Source organism: Parasteatoda tepidariorum, chromosome 9 (genome assembly GCF_982258835.1).
Source record: "Parasteatoda tepidariorum strain Cologne lab strain chromosome 9, Ptep-v5.0, whole genome shotgun sequence".
NCBI lineage: Eukaryota > Metazoa > Arthropoda > Arachnida > Araneae > Theridiidae > Parasteatoda > Parasteatoda tepidariorum.
The window spans coordinates 68,895,546-68,912,763 of record NC_141763.1 but is presented as its reverse complement, the minus strand read 5'-3'; the positions used below and the strand labels follow the sequence as shown (position 1 = coordinate 68,912,763).

Genomic DNA, 17,218 nt, shown 5'->3' with positions numbered 1-17,218 from the left:
GCCCGGGCGAGGCTTCTGGGGCGATATATTGTGATTACAGACACACACACACAGCCGCGTTTATTATTATGTATAGATTGGAATTTGAATATCAAAAAGCTTTGGTTTGCATTGAGGAAGTATTGTGATTCTTCTTTTTTGTATGACTATGATCTCAGATTTTTCGGCATTGACGGCTGTTTTCTAATTTCTGCACCATTCTTCTATTTCATAAATGTGTTCTTGTAGTTTCATGAGAGCAAGGTTTGGGTTTCTGGATTTTATAATAATACTAGTATCGTCTGCGTAATAGGCTGTAATACTGTTGAAGTCTGTTTTATTTATTGGGAAGTCATATGTATAGAGAATATAAAGTATCGGTCCAAGTATGCTGCCCTGAGGTACACCAGCAGTTATGATTCGTTTGGAAGATTTACTGTTTTGAATGGTGACATGGAAGGTTCTGTTTGTAAGGTAGCATGAAAGAAGTTTAATAAGTCCAGGAGGAAAGTTTAGTTGTATTAGCTTGAAAATTGCTCCTGTATGCCAAACTTTGTCAAACGCTTTGGCTATGTCAATCATTAATATGGCTATTGTTTCCTTGTTTGCTAAGGCCCTTCCAGCATAATCTATTATTCGTATAAGCTGTTTTGTTGTGCTCAAGTTTTGGCGGAAACCATATTGTTCGTCTGGGAGGGTTGAAAGAAGTGGTTTAGAAATTTATCACGGCGAAGAAGCGTTTCAATATAAAAATTGCATCCGTTAAAAACAATTGGTAGTTATGGATTTTTATTATTTCCGGAAAAAAACTAAAAAATCAAATTTATTTGTTACCAGTTTTTACTCTGGTGCGCCGCAAAGATGAGACAATCTAGCGTGACCCACCGGTGAGTCATCCCGGCGTGAACGTGTTAAAAGATAATATCGGTGACGTTTGCTAGTTTATAGCTATATTCAGTAAATAAAATGGATATTGTTACATTCTCTTTCATTATTTTTTTTTAAAAAAAATCTTTAAGTCAAACAGGCTTAAGCAAAGCAAAAGTGAGATGACATACACAAAATTAATGGTTTGAAAACTATGTGAAGTAACGTGATTGTTTTCTTTGTAGCAGCTTTTGAAGCATGATTCTGTAAAACTGATCAATTAAAGAAATCATTGGTGAATGAAATTTTGAAAAAAATATCAAGTTATTTACTAAAGTGGAAATCCATAAGAAAGACTGCTCGTTTGTGCTAAATCTAGATTTTTATGTATTGGTCGCTATCAATAACCAATAATTTCAATTTCCATGCCGAATAATATACTGACTATAGCAAATCTTTATATCGACCAGTTTTGTTTCTAAAAGCGTGCTGAGTTTAATATAATAGCTTGAAGCGACCGAGAAAGGCCACGATTAACAGTAAAAATAAACTGGAATTATTTTAACTGATTTAATTGTTCCATTCACGGATTTCAGTTTTGCGCATTTTTATTACCCTGTACATAGGATGAGAATTCAACCAATGCTTAAGCTTTATTCGTCAGAAGGCTTAAATCTAGTAATTTTATTTAGATAATGGTGTGTATTTTGTCTTTCGTCTGCGATTCTTCATTTCTTTTCTTCTTTTGACAGTGACACAATATCGATACAATATCGATGACAGCAAAAAAGGAAAACACACCTGTTGGGGAAGGTTGAATAAAGAAACTATATGACATAAATATTATTTTCTCTACTTTTGACTCAAGCATTTAAGAAATAATTATTTATCTATTTCTTCTCGAATTACATTATCTAACCAAAACATTTGCAAGCTTATCTGTTGAAACTTTCAGAGGGTTTGAACTATTATATCGTTTAAATTTGCAGCAATCTTAATAGGGTGAAACTGAACAATTTACCGTACATACCTTTTTAAGGTTGTAGCAGATTTACGCAGTATTATGGTTCAAGATTATGAAGAAAAGAATTTGAACACTTATAAAAAATAACATTTTAAATTAATAACAGTGTAATTAAAAAAAAACATTTATTTAAATATATTAAAAAACTCACTGTTTTATTAAACATCATGAGCTTTTAATATGATTGAAAGTTTTTATTAATAAAAGAATGGATCATATTTATATTATGAATATACAATCTTGGATAATTGAAATGGCTGTTTTATGCACAGAGGAAAAACTTCTGGTAAAATTACAGTACTGTATGATAACATTTCTGATAAAAAAATAAAAAAACATAATTCTATCTAAAAAAACAAATATATAATATTTAAACCATTCATTTGATAATTTTATTATGGTAATGGTTAATCGAAAATTCTAGTTTTCAAAACTATAATTCTTATTTCCGCAAATTTGGTAAAAAATACGAAATTGAAAAGGAAATTTAACCAAATAAAGGGTTTTTATGACATGCTCTTACCTATCATAATAAAATTTCCATAGTTACCTAATTTTATCATAGATTATAAGACCATATCTTATTGTTAGCAGGGTGGCCACCCACCTGGAAAACCTTGAAAACCTGGAATTATCAGGGAATTTTTTTTATACTGGAAAAAACCTGGAAAAATCAGGGAAATATGGATAAAAACCTGGAAAACCTGGAAATTTTAAAGAAAAGCTGGAAATTTTTTCTTATATATTTTTTTAATTTCACTAATTTAAATTATTTGCTAATTTTCTTAATTTAAATTGTTTCATCCATTACACCCACATTTTTTAGACAGAAATGTATCTCCAAACAGTTATAATATCATCTACTTACTTTGCTTTCTTCAAAATTTGCTCCATTATAACCAACATAAAATTCTCCCATGAAAATGTAGTATGCAGACTATGGGACTGTGCAATTTAGGAAAAGCAAAGATTATGGTGGATTCGGTTTTTAAATTCTGTCCGTGGGTTTGTTCACACAATGATTCAAGTTTATTTGCAATTGAGAGTGGTAATTTTTTTCTATTTTGGCAAAATGAGAAAATGTTTTTGTATTTTTAACTTTATTAAATTCTCTAAAAGTTAGTTGGTTATAATTTAATGATAATATTGCACTCTTATATTGCACTATTTTTCTGAAAGCTTTTGAATTCCCATTCAAAGAAATCTATAAATTATTTTTTCTCAGCAAGCCAACCAATCACGCATTTCCCCCCATCACTAACAGCAATGTTTCTCGACAAATTGTTACAATTCTTGCATTAATGCTAATTTTTTCTATTTCATTTTAACCTTTTATAGTATATTTTTATTTTAAAAAAAGTTTTTTTTAGAACTAACTATATATTGATATCAAATTTTACGGTTTTGCTGGTAAATATTAGTTTTTTGATTAAAAATTCGAATTGTATAGTTATCACAATATCGAAAGCTCGTAAATGTTGCTTGCATTCCTGAGATGATCTTTTAAAACTATTCCTCTTTTTACCTCAAAAAGCTGACAATGAATAAGGAATGTATAGGAAACATATTAAATGATATATATACATAAAATATATTTTTTTTTATTCATATGTGTTTAGTCAGGAGAAGGAAAACGAAACTTAGTGTTTTAGTTCTGCACTGTACAAGATTCCAGTTGTTCAAACAAAAACAATTAACTATGCTAAACTAAAAAACTGTGCGTTTAGATTGGAATTCTTTAAATGTTTTAATTTCAAATAAGAAAAAAAATCAAAAAAGTATCAATTTTAAGGAATTTTATCTATTTTTTTTCTTCTATAGAGTATAGAACTAAAAATTAGACAATTTTACATTTCTGACATTTATTTTTTTATACTGAATCTTTTAAAATAAAAATTCTATTTCAAAATACCGTTATTTAAAAATTTGACTTGAGATATTGGTTTAAGGAAAATATGATCCGTGAATTTTATAAAAAGCACTGGTAAGATGAAATACAATATAATGCAGTATAAAGTACAGCTTTATATTGAAATGTAATTACAGTGATTCACAAAACTGTTGATACACTTTATGACTTTCAATGAAATAAGACTATCCATTAATTAAAATGAATATTTCAGAATGTATATTTAATGATAAAAAATGTGTTCGAATCGTAACAAAACTGAAATATTTTAAATGACAATATGAAATGTTTTAAAAACAAAAGAAAAGTTTATTTTTAAGAATCAATCATCAAAAAGTGGCAAAAACTTTATCCCACAAAAGTCATCATACACTTTTAAAGAAAAAACTTAGTCTATTAGTAAATCTAATTTTTCGTTAAATTAACATTTAGTGGAGTTTCCTTTAGCATCTACAATAGCTTTTAAAGGTTGAAAATACGTGAAACTAGTTTTTTTTTTGTCAGGTGAAATTCGTGCAGAATATTTTTTTAAAATTTTTACAGAAACTTTTACAACACTCAATTGCAAATTTATTAATTTTTCCACAAAATTTATAATTTTAATCTCTGATATGAAGTCCTTCTTTTAAGCATTTTATCACATATTGCACAGTTCAATTGAATACAGTAAACTAATTTAACATATTCATCACTGATTTACCTCTTATGAAGACAAATAATCAAATTTGGTCTATTTTATTACGACCACAAGTCATTTTTAAATGATAAAATAAAATATTACGGAGTTAGCAAGCCGAAGTTAAAATATAATTTTGCTATTATAGGTTTGACACTAAATTGCTAATAAAGAAATAAGAAATTAAATGAAAAATAATTAAATAAAAAAAGCAATTGACGATAATTTTAATTCTGAGATCCAAAACATTTAAATGTACGATGACTTTCGTGGGGTAGAATTTTTGTTACTATTTGATTAAAAAATTAACTTTTGCTTTGTTTTTAAAATATTCTGTGCAGTTTTGCTAAGAATAGATTATACATCTTATTATCAAATACCCATTGTGAAATATTCATTTTAATTATTGAATTTTTATTTCCTATTTCAATATAAGTTATAAGTGAGTGAGCACTTTTGGGAGTCACTGTAATTATTAAAAATTATTGATATATAATCACCTGAAACGGTTTTCTTTTCCTTAATGAAAATATATTAAACAATACTTGTCCAAGGTTTTATTGGTTATTCTGATTTTGTCATTTTGTAGGTACACTTTGAGCAAATACTACTTAAAGTATCACATTAAATTCAATAAAAGCAATTAAAATTATTCAATAAAAACAATATATTCTGCAAGCTAAGCATATTTTCTCCACGTCTTAATTTTTTAAAAATTAATGTTGTACCAGAACATTAAAAAATAATAAAAAAATATCTTGTAAAAAAATAGATTTTTTTCAAGATATGTTTAAAAAAAATGACATTTTGAATAAGATATTTTATAATACAGACACTTTCCTTGTACACATCCTACACTTTATAAGAAAAAAGTTAAAAAACACAAACCTGGAAATTTTAAGATTTTTACCTGGAAAACCTGGAAAAATCAGGGAAATTTGAAATCTGTTTTGAGTGGCCACCCTGTGTTAGTTTTACCAAAGTCATTATCTAAGCGCTAAAATTACAGAGTTTCTTAATGTTCCCATAGAACCCGAAACATGGTAAATTTTGCCATATTCTGGACCATATTTTTTTCTCAGGGTTACACTGTTTGCAATCTGACGATATTACAAAGTTACTATTACACTCAGTTTTCATGAAACTGGAAAAAAAGGGGCGGTGAAATCAATTAAGGCAAATGTTAAATTGTTTACGGTAAAGCGAAAAGCAATTTGTGTTAGCTTCTATGGGCGAAGTAAATCAGAGTACAAATAAAAAAAATTTGACCTTAATTGCCATTTAAAAAAAAGGAACAAAAAGTTTATTTTTTTTTAACGAAAGACAAAACATTTTTAAAATCTACATAAAACTTTAATCGTTAATGCTCATTTTTTTTAATAACAATTGCTATCTTGGATGTTTGCCACGACCGTTTTATGGATAGCATTCGTGGTGGATATTAAACTTTAAGGTAATATTTCGTTTTCGTTCCTACGAAACTGACAAATTCCATAAGTCAATCAAGGCGTGAGTTATCTACGGTTACTCAAGAATAAATGGAAAAATTAAAATTCAAGACTACTATATACTAATAAAAAAAGTAATAATCGAACGATGTAGTTTCAAAAACACCTATTAATTATACAAAAAACTTATTGTTTTATTAATGATCATAAAGTTTCAAAATGACCGGAAGCTTTTATCATTAAAGGAAACGGCACCATGTTGTTATTTAAGCGATATTCTCAAAACGGAATTAGATTTCCTGTTCGGGCGCCAAAAATGCATTAAGTTTTCCTTAAATCCGAAGTCCAACAAAATTAACTTGCATGCTTTATTTAGAACTTAACTGTCAGAAATGATTTTAAACGGAGCGTATTTACAGTTTAATCCAAATTTGTTTGACGTTTTCGATCTCTATAATGGTTTCGAGGCGAATCAGAATCTAGTTATTCGTCTAGGTTTAGATAATTACTTTTCGTATATCTTTTCTTAATTGTCAATTATGATTAAGATGATAATTAATAATTCACTAAAAGGGTTGAAAACAGTATTTCTAATTTTATTGTTCGATTTTACTCGTATTTATATTAGAGAATAATGACGGTATTAAACTTAGCATTGTAAAGCATAATAATGGATATGTCAAATGCAATGATGTGTTGATATAGTTCGTTCACCAGGAGTTTCCACAGCGCGATAGTTAGAAGAGAAACATCTCCGTGCCTGAAATTTAGACAGCCCTTAATTTGCGCCAAACACAAGCAGTGAATTCTTTTTCAGTCACTTACTTCGCTTTATCATCTGCTATTATACCTTTTGTTACTCTAGCTAATTAAATATAGTTTTAATTTAAGAACTGCTGTTCTCCCAGCAAAATGTTTCATAAAGGACAAACTATTCACTCAAAAGAAAGAAATATCATAAAAAATGGTGCAAAATATCATCAAATTTATGATATATTTATTGTTAAAAAAATGAACATAAAGTTTGCGAAATAAATATTTTTGCCAAACGATTGCCAAGTAGCAACATTGTTCAGGCTCTCACAACCTTCTCCCAAAAATAGCGAAATAGTATTGTCGCATACCACGTGATGAAGGCGGAGCCAAGTCAAAGAATATATATACTTATATATTCTTTCTAATATATACTTATATATTCTTTGGCCAAGTGCCAACTCCTGGTGAACGAGCTATAGTGTCGGTCTATAAATGCTGTAGGATGAATAACAATTTATAGTTTTCATTTCATTTTATAATCGCTGTTGAACAGCAGATCCAATTTTGAGTTTACAGCTACCAACGTTTAAATCCGTAGCTTTGTAATTTTGAAACCAATTCAGAAGAGTATCGAACTCCTTGGTGAAATTATGGAGGGCATTTGCTTTCGCGAAGGATCTTTTGATGGAACTAACCCGCATTTTGAGTTGCATGAAGAGGAAAACTACGAAAACCTCTAACGTTTAGCTTGACTGAAAGAGGACGGACTAACGCAGAGTGGTACCATAAGTGGTATACCCATGGAGAAAATTCCCTTCTCCTTCTGGTTTATATCTAATGTGAGGAGGTGGCCTCACAAATGAGAACCCCTATGGTCAAAAATTGTGATGGCATGTCTTCAGATCATCCTTAGAGATGTTCCCTAGAACGTCGCTAATAGACCTAAAACTAAACTCAGTGGCACGACAGCCCATAGAGGGCCATTGCATACTGTGCCCATCTCAGTTTTCTTGACCTTTGGGCTCTGAGGTGCAAGAGTGTCGCTAACAGACCATTGTGTATAATATCTCCCTGATAAATAACCTGATAAAAACAGATAATAAAGTACATACCTGATCAGAGTGTATGGCTTCCCCGTTTTGGTAGCCCGACTACTTGCTCGTGAAGTCGAGCACTTTACGTTAAAATAGTTTAACGAGGACCTCTATTGCACACACTCGAACCCTTCGTAGACTGATCAAAATGGTCACCCACCCCCTCACTGACCGGTGCCAGCGATTCTTGACTTTGGTCAGTCCGTTGGACAGCGTGTCTTACGATCACATTGCGGAACAAGAAGAGGAGATGAAAAGGAAAAAAGAAGAGAAAGATCAATTCTCTTTTGAATTCTTTTTTACACGGATTAAATTTTTACAAGGATTCTATTTTTTGACTTATATATACAATGTACTTGAAGAAAAGTGTTATGAGCTTTTCTTCGTATATTTTTTAAGTTAAAATTTTTGTAATAAACCCACTATAAGTTCTTCTTAATCCCTGTAACGTTAGAACGAGAAAAAGTTTAAATACAGGAGAAAACGACATAAAAATATATATTTCAAGTAACTTGAGAGATTTATGATACGTGGGGTTTCAATCATTTCTTTCATACATTATTGATAACCCGAATTTTATTTCTTTTTTTAAGATATTTCAAAGAAAATATAACGAACGATTCCTTTTCAGAAATTCTAAATTCGATTTTCCCGTTTCAAAGAATGCTGCTTAAATTTCTCGTCTTCCGTCTGCGAACGAGACAAAATTTCTAATCATTTACATTTCAAAGTAAAAGTTTTTGTCCTCCTCTTCACAGGTAAAATGGAATAAGTAACGTCGCCAGGGAATTTATAGAGTTACTCGTGTCCCAAATTGAGTAAATAAACTACAAATGTAGAGATGAAAGAAATTAAAGATAATTTGCTGGAAATAAACGTTAATTAGCAAATACAAATGCTAAGTCATTCTGAATTACTAGTTCAAGCTACGGCAGTCAGTGTGAGCAATTCTTCGCGAACAGTTGCAACCAAATTGTAAAAAAGTAATTCAAACAATATTAGCATGGCTAATAAACCAGCATTAGCTAACTAAATTCCTAGCAAATAGACAGATCAGCACATTCTAAATGAATCTGTAAATAATATGAATAAGCAGTCCAATCTAAAGCTGATAGCATACTAAATTCGTCTTAAATAATCACGATAACAGGTTCTGACTACCCTGTTCAAATAAGGGTTATCAGTTCACGCAATTTGCAACGAATGATAATTTTATCGAATAATCACAGAAGCATTTTATAACAGTAAACAATATAGTTTAAACATTAATGTATGCAATTCGTAGGGAATCAACAGGACATCAAATTCCAAATGAATATTTAAATTGAAAATTCTATGAATGAATATTGTTGTTATTACATATGCCACTTTGCTTCAGTAGAATCGAGCGAAGCAGGGGGGTGCGCTTCTTGTTTTTTAGTGGTGCCATCTATGAGCAAGACTACGAAATTGCCACGTGCACGTCACATCCCGTTTCACTGGGAGGATTTATTCACACATCTTTCATCCCAGCGCAGATCGTAATTTTGACCTGAGCCAGATTTAACTCCGATCCAATATCCCACTACATTTTACTGAACTTAATCTAAAAATATGTACTTTATCTTGTATTCTTTAATATAAATTAAAATATATAAACTCTAAGCTCAGTGGCACGACAGCCCATAGAGGGCCAATGCCTACTGTTCCTGTCTCAGTTTTCCTGATCTTTGGGCTCTGAGGAGCACGAGCAATTGTTTCGGTTGGGTGATCAGCCCAACCTGGAACCCCCAGTGTTTGGATCCCAAGCATGCTTGGTACTCATTTTACCGACCCACTGAAGGCTGGGTGAACCTTGCCCCGGTCGAAGAATCGAACCAGAGACCTGTGGCACGACAGCGCGAAGTGCTACCACTCAGCCACCAGGCGCCAATTAAAATATAAAATATACATTAATAATATTATATTACATATAAAAATATATACTTCACATTAAAATCTATGCTTTGTATATTTTTTTAGCTGTTAATCAATAGAATAGCAGATTATATATGCTAGCAAATATTCAAATTGTCTGATATTCAAAATGATGGTTCTTAACTATAACTTCAGCTAAGTTTTAACTCTATTTATGGAATGCTGCATAGTTGTTAAAAGAAAGATTTTAATTGGAAATAAAATAAAAAATACGTAATCGCTTGCAAAAGACTTGGAAATTTTGTGCAACAATAATAATAATATTATTAAATAATTTTCAAGTCTGAATTAAAAATGTTTTATGCCTTTTTCAGGTAACTAGTAACTGAAGGATAGAGATGCCTCATTTTGGTAAAAACAAGAGTGAAAAGTATGAGCTAAATCCGTCTGAAAGAAACCGAGAGACTTACGGATCTTGTAAAAAATCAGGGGACGATGAAGATTTCATTTTGTCAAGAGACGAATTGGTGAGTAACTTTTAAATGAATCAATGAAAAATTATAGATGCATCGGAGAGAAAAGTACATTAGTAAGTATTTTTGTGCGACTGCATATTTTATAAGAAACAACTAATTTAATTTCCTTATCTTTTCGTCAAAAAAAAAACTATGTAAATTGCATACAATTTACCACTGAACCTTTTATTTTGAAAATAATTACATAAATTGTACATCATAAATTTGATAGATTTTCCCCCGTTTAACTTGGAATACTTCCTCCATGTAAAGACTGAAATTTCAAAATTATGTTAACCCCTTAAAACTTGTGCGCTCGAGTTAATTCGAGCGCGCTAAACAGGCCAAACTGTGCACACTCGATATAACTCGATCGGTGCTGTATTTTATACTGCTATAATTTTTCACACTCGAATATAATCGAGAATTGAAAATAACAATGTGAAAGCTAAGAAAAAAATCATTTTATTGATATTTATTATTTACATAGGATTGTAAACGATAACACTTATTTATTCAAGGATAAAATATAAGTCTTTTTCTATGGAACAAAAGCACAGTATATCAAAATTGTCCACCAAAAGGAAAGTTGAACCGGAAGTGGCAACAAATAGAAACCTTTGAGGAAATGGATTTTTTTACATAAAAAAAAATTAATTTTCTCGGCTGTTTTTTTTATCAAACAATCTGTACGTTAAGAGGTTACGTTAAAAGCACTATTGAAATCCAATAATTGCTGTCTCTCCGGATCTCCCTCATATCTTTTGCGGGGAACACGTTATTATAGCCACCAGAGCACTTTCTTGGACTATCTTGGTTCAGCAATACCGAAGCTGAATGAGACGATGACTTGTCTTTATTGTTTCTTGTTTTTATTTTACTTGCTATATTTTGTTAGAATTTATTGGAGAAAAAAATCTGACAAGTCACTACTCTCTAACTTTCGGATAACCATGGGTTATTTTGCTGTCTTTGAAATAGCAACTTAGGCTAGACTACCAAGTATTAAAAATATATATTTATGCAGGGTGCCGCAGTTAAACATTTCAGAAATTCTATTCCTAAGTGCATCCTGATGACTTAAAATTACATAGCAATGCTTCCCTGAAGTGGTAGATAATGATGAACCAATTTTCTGAGCGTTTTTCCTAGGAATCATTTTGAAAAAGGACGCAGTGCCAAAAAAATAATGCCGTAGATGTAAGGTCTGAATTGAAGTCGGTAAAAAAAACTTCGAATATTTTCTTTGATCCATGTTTCTTTTTCCTTTTTTTGGCACCCTTTAATGTATATTACCCTTTAATGTACGTATCGTATATTTGTCCCAATGCTTGATCTAAGATTTCTCTTATCATCTCCATTTGTGTTCAAAATTACAATGCTATGGGTTTGAACTTAGGGTGCCACAGTTCCAACATGAGCAGCTGTTCAGTGTGGGTTATAAAATAATATCAAATGCGCAAATCAAGCACAGATAAAATAAATAAACGAACGCGTACACATTTGTCTCGTGACTTTTGAAAAATAGACCATGTGAGTTTTAGATACTTTATTTAATTTAAAGAAATGAAATAGAATAAAAGTTGAACGTTGGAGGTAGGTACTTTACTAGCGTCGCACTCGAGCTGCATAATGGGCTATTAGTGACGGTTTGGGAAACATCCCTGTGGATGATCCGAAGGCATGCCATCGCAATTTTGATCCTCTGCAGAGGGGCCGGTTCCCCTGCTTTGGTAGCCCGACGATCTGCGCGTGATGTCGAGCACTTTACGGTAGAACAGTTCAGCGGGAGGTAGAACAGTTTACCTATACTACACACCCTCGGTTCCTAGACTGGCTGATCAAAGTGGTCACCCACCCGCTTACAGACAGCAGCCGGTGATGCTTGACTTCGCTGTTCTACTGGGAACCGTGTCTTTACGATCAGTCCACTGCGGTATTGAAAATGTTAGAATAAGCACTTCAAAAATACGATAATTAATGCAATTTGACATAGAAGATTGTTTATCATCGTTAAGGCCTGGTTTCTTAGGACAAGACGCCGTCGGCTGGAAATCAGCGCTAACCTCTGATTGGTCCATTTGTGAGTTTGATAGTATACGTCATCGAACGCTCATCTTGAACTACAATTGCCGTCCAACTCAACTGCAGTTGAATTACAACGTAACGTAACCACAGAAGCAATGGCGGACAACATCCAACAGCACATTGAAATCAGCCAAGATTTCGATTTTGACATTAAACATAGCTTCTTCATTAAACATAGCACTCTTCATTTAGCTCAGCTATAATGTGTTTTTTCTTGGACGGCAGAACTTCATTATTTGTTCTCTAAGACACTGGTCGACAATAACAAAATCAATACGAATTCAAAATAAATATTTGTTTACGTTATTAACGCATGCGCAATGAGAGATAATGTCTGCGTTGGACCGACTGCTCACGCTGAGCTAACAAAAAAGTATTTTTTTTGGCGTCAGCTCTACGTCAACTTTCCGCTGACGCCCAGATAAAGCGCTAGTTCTAAGAAACCAGGCCTTGAGCTAACAAACCAGTATTTTGTTGGCGTCAGTGGGACGTTAACGTCCCGCTGACGCTCAGATAAGGCGCTTGTCCTAAGAAACCAGACCTTTAGTATTATTTATAGTGTGGCGTAACTACCACTATGAAAGTTTAACATCATTCACTAGTATATAAAGCATGCTAACTTGATTCTATCATGAGGTACCTTTTGATAGATGACGGTTGGTATTGTCGATTAGCTCCGCCCCCACATTGGTGACCTTCGAACGTGATTTGCTCACGCAAGTAACGCCCACTTCGCAATCTCTTGACGGTTACGCCTACTTCGATGGATAGTCCACATTGAACAGTTGACTTGCTATTTGTGAATGCATCATTCACCTCCTGCGCTGTTGCTTTTCAGTCTCGTCTCGAACATTCACACACCGCCTACACTCTCAACGCCTGCATACTCTCGACTGCTAATGGCAACACAGGAGCGACTTCGATTGTGATGTTAATACACCTCTCACATTCAGCACTCAAAAAATCCGGCGACTCTCTCCCGGTCTTTCACAAGTACAATCAACTAGTGAGATCTGTTCATCGAATTATATCTCTGATAAAATTCTGGTGGGGGAGTACTGTGGCGTAACTACCTTAGAGGAGTAATTTAGGTAGAGAGAACCAGTCCCCCATCCCTCGTTGCAAAGAACATCGTCACGTGATTCCTGGACGATTTTCCCTCCAGTAAACCCTCTCCCCATTCTTTTCCTATGGAGGTGAATTGATGAGCTGTGTTTTTAACTATAAAATTTTAAAAAATTGGTGGTATACTGCTGTGCATTTGGATGCAACGAAAAATTCATTAAAGGAGGACCTTTTACATTTCACTAGAAAGATTTTTATTCTTTTATATTCAATTATAAACATTTATTTTCTATTTATATGTTAGCACGTCAAGTTATGGAATGAATTTAATTGGTTTTTAACTAGCAAAATAGCAATTATTTTTTTATATTTTTATTTAAATTAATAGATTATAATGTAGTTAACATTGATAGGCATTTTCATTACAATTAAATTTCATATTGATACAAATATTCTGATATTTTTACTCCTTTTCTGATAAAGCGCGTGCATCGGGTTTGGCGCATTTCTTTCACGCCAATGTTTGCAAACAGATCGCTTTAATTTTCGCTCTGTAACTTTTATTGATGCATTAAAAAAAATTTTTGTAATAATTTCAAGCGAATTTAATTATATATATTAAATGATTTAATTATATATTTAATACATTTCATGCAAAAAATAATTTTTTGGATCAAAACTAAAATTATCTTTTAGAAATTCCGTTATTAAATAAAATTTATAAGCCGAAGAATATATTTCTTATTATTTTATTATATAGGAAAAATTGTTTGGATATTCATATTTACTTAGGAAGCTTTATATTTATTACTGTACATTTATTATTGAAGAAAATATTAACTAGGTTATTATAGGTTCTATTATTAATAATAGGTCATATTATTAAATAATTGTTATAGGATTATAAAAGGTGTGGCTATTTATTATTATCATTATATGTATTTAATTTTGATTTCGAGAAATAAAAAGGGAATCATTCTTTTTTTGAATATCAATTAATTTTTTTAATATAAAATTACAAGTAGCTGTCGAGAGCTATCAATGTTTCAAACAACTGGTAGACAGTATGTTCTTATATGGAATTTCGCAATACTTTTTTTTAAAAATAAGATAAAGGGACAAATAACAAGACAAAAATTTGGTATTTTAATTTAAATACTTTCATCATGTTATGTTAACTCACTAAAATTTTAATTGTATGCATTGGTTGAAATAAATTATTATCGCTGATAACACTGATAACATATTTTATAATTCATGTCAGAATGTAATATAAAAAAGACATGATGTATTTTTAAAAATTAAATGTATTTCCTAACTTTGCAAATTACGTTTTATTTCTTTTTCCTTATTAAAATTTACAGATTGTAAAGTAATGACTTAGAAAATATTTGCATATCAAGCCAGATTGTTGCATCAAATGGATAAGATGATTTTCTTTAAACAAAGATTGACAATGAAAATATATTTCTTATTTCAAGCCGTAATGTAATATAAAACAGAATGATAATGTATTTTTTTAACTATTTAAAATAAAATATTGATATCCAATTATTTTCTTGCTGTTCTTTAAATTCTATTGAAGGAACTAGTTTTTTTTTATTTATTTAACTCTTATGACGCTTTGACAAAAATAATTAATACCTATAATCATTTGCAATTAGTTCTTTATATTTTAAATGCTTTCAAATGTATGTTCGATTCAAAAAATCATTATTTTTATTTCATTGTCTGGCAAAGTCATACTTAAATTATATGTTATTAGCTTTTTATGATTAAGAAATTAAAAGTAAATAATTAAATGTAGCACACATACTATAATGTATTTTTATTTGAAAGCTTATCTTTTACAATCACGAATAAAATTGGGAAAGCATTCAAAATAAAATAAAAGAGAAAAAAAATCTTTAGTACTCTTGAAAATATTTCTGTACGATGCAACCGCCAGCTATGAATTTTTCGCCAAAATGGAAACCCCCATCTTGGAACAAGTTTTCAGAGCCCAAACAATAGACTAGCTCTCTCTACCCTAATATCTCCTCTAAGGTAACTACCACTATGAAAGTTTAACATCATTCACTAGTATATAAAGCATGCTAACTTGATTCTATCATGAGGTACCTTTTGATAGATGACGGTTGGTATTGTCGATTAGCTCCGCCCCCACATTGGTGACCTTCGAACGTGATTTGCTCACGCAAGTAACGCCCACTTCGCAATCTCTTGACGGTTACGCCTACTTCGATGGATAGTCCACATTGAACAGTTGACTTGCTATTTGTGAATGCATCATTCACCTCCTGCGCTGTTGCTTTTCAGTCTCGTCTCGAACATTCACACACCGCCTACACTCTCAACGCCTGCATACTCTCGACTGCTAATGGCAACACAGGAGCGACTTCGACTGTGATGTTAATACACCTCTCACATTCAGCACTCAAAAAATCCGGCGACTCTCTCCCGGTCTTTCACAAGTACAATCAACTAGTGAGATCTGTTCATCGAATTATATCTCTGATAAAATTCTGGTGGGGGAGTACTGTGGCGTAACTACCACTATGAAAGTTTAACATCATTCACTAGTATATAAAGCATGCTAACTTGATTCTATCACGAGGTACCTTTTGATAGATGACGGTTGGTATTTTATATTTTATAACCATCGTTGAACAGCCGACCCAATTTCATGGGTTTACGACTACTTACGTTCAACTCCGTAGCCTTGTAATTTTGAACCAATCCAGAAGACAAGGAAACTCCTGGATCAGTACCCCCAGAGGTATTGATTTGTTGTGGGAACATGGAGGACTTTGAGACTCGACAGATTTAACGTGCATCAGTCACCATTTACTACACGGGGAGTCTTCGGCCGGCGAGGATCGAACCCACGACCTCTTGGATATGGGCCCAGCGATTAGCTCCGCCCCCACATTGGTGACCTTCGGACGTGATGTGAACACACCTACCTCGGCAGTAATGCCCACTTCGATATGGGCACGCCTACCTAGACGGTAACGCCTACTTCGATGGATGATCCACATTGAACAGTTGACTTGCTACTTGTGACGGCGACATTATCCACCTCCTCGCACTGTTGCCACTCAGTCTCGTCTCGATCACGCATAACGTCGGCTTGCATACTTGTGATTACTCGACTGCTAACGGCAACAGAGGAGCGACTACGACCGTGAAGTTAATACACCTCTCACATTCAGCACTTAAAAAATAATAAGGTGATCTTAATAAAGCTCTCCCGGCTTCTCACAAAAACAGCAATGAATCAACTAGTGGTATTTGTTCATCGAATTCTATCACAGATATAATTCTAGTGGGGGAGTGCTGTGGCGTATCTACCACTACAAAAATTACAACTACAATTCACTAGTATATAAGACATGTTAACTCGACTCTATGTCGGGGTACCTCTTCATAGATGAAGGTTGACATGGCCTAATACTCCTCCCCCCACAATAGCATTAGTTGTTTTAAAATTTTTAATGAGATTTTTAATTCTTACCTCTAACTTTTCTATTCACGAATCGATATCCAACAAATCCTCTTCTACTTTATCCATTGCAGCTTCATTCTCAACAGTGTCACAGTAGTTGTCACGTAATATGCAAACGGATGATTGAATTTTTTCAATATTATTTATTTTTGTGTCTTAGTCAAGTTCATTATATTTTTTCATCTGGTTTATTCAAAAAAATTTCGAGACGAGTTATTGTAGCTTTAATGCTTCCCTTTTTTATTATTAAGTTACTCGTATTAAGTCCCCCTTTTTTTTTAAGTTTTTCCATATGTCAAATTTGTTCTTATAAAGTCAAATATTTCGCAAATAATCCATGATACGAAATCAAAATTATTAAAAGTTTCCGTTTAAGATAACCAAAAATGCTTA

The 17,218-nt window shown here is 32.3% G+C and overlaps 1 protein-coding gene across 1 annotated transcript in view; it reads left to right on the top strand.

Moving 5' to 3' along the window:
- The window catches only part of LOC107437749 (anoctamin-7), a 112,670-nt gene that overhangs the window by 34,857 nt on the left and 60,595 nt on the right, over positions 1–17,218 (top strand). Inside the window, exon 2 of the mRNA XM_087152066.1 lies at positions 10,024–10,176. Within this exon, the coding sequence (XP_087008192.1) occupies positions 10,048–10,176 (129 nt within the window). The 5' untranslated portion in view covers positions 10,024–10,047. The remainder of the gene's footprint in view (positions 1–10,023; positions 10,177–17,218) is intronic.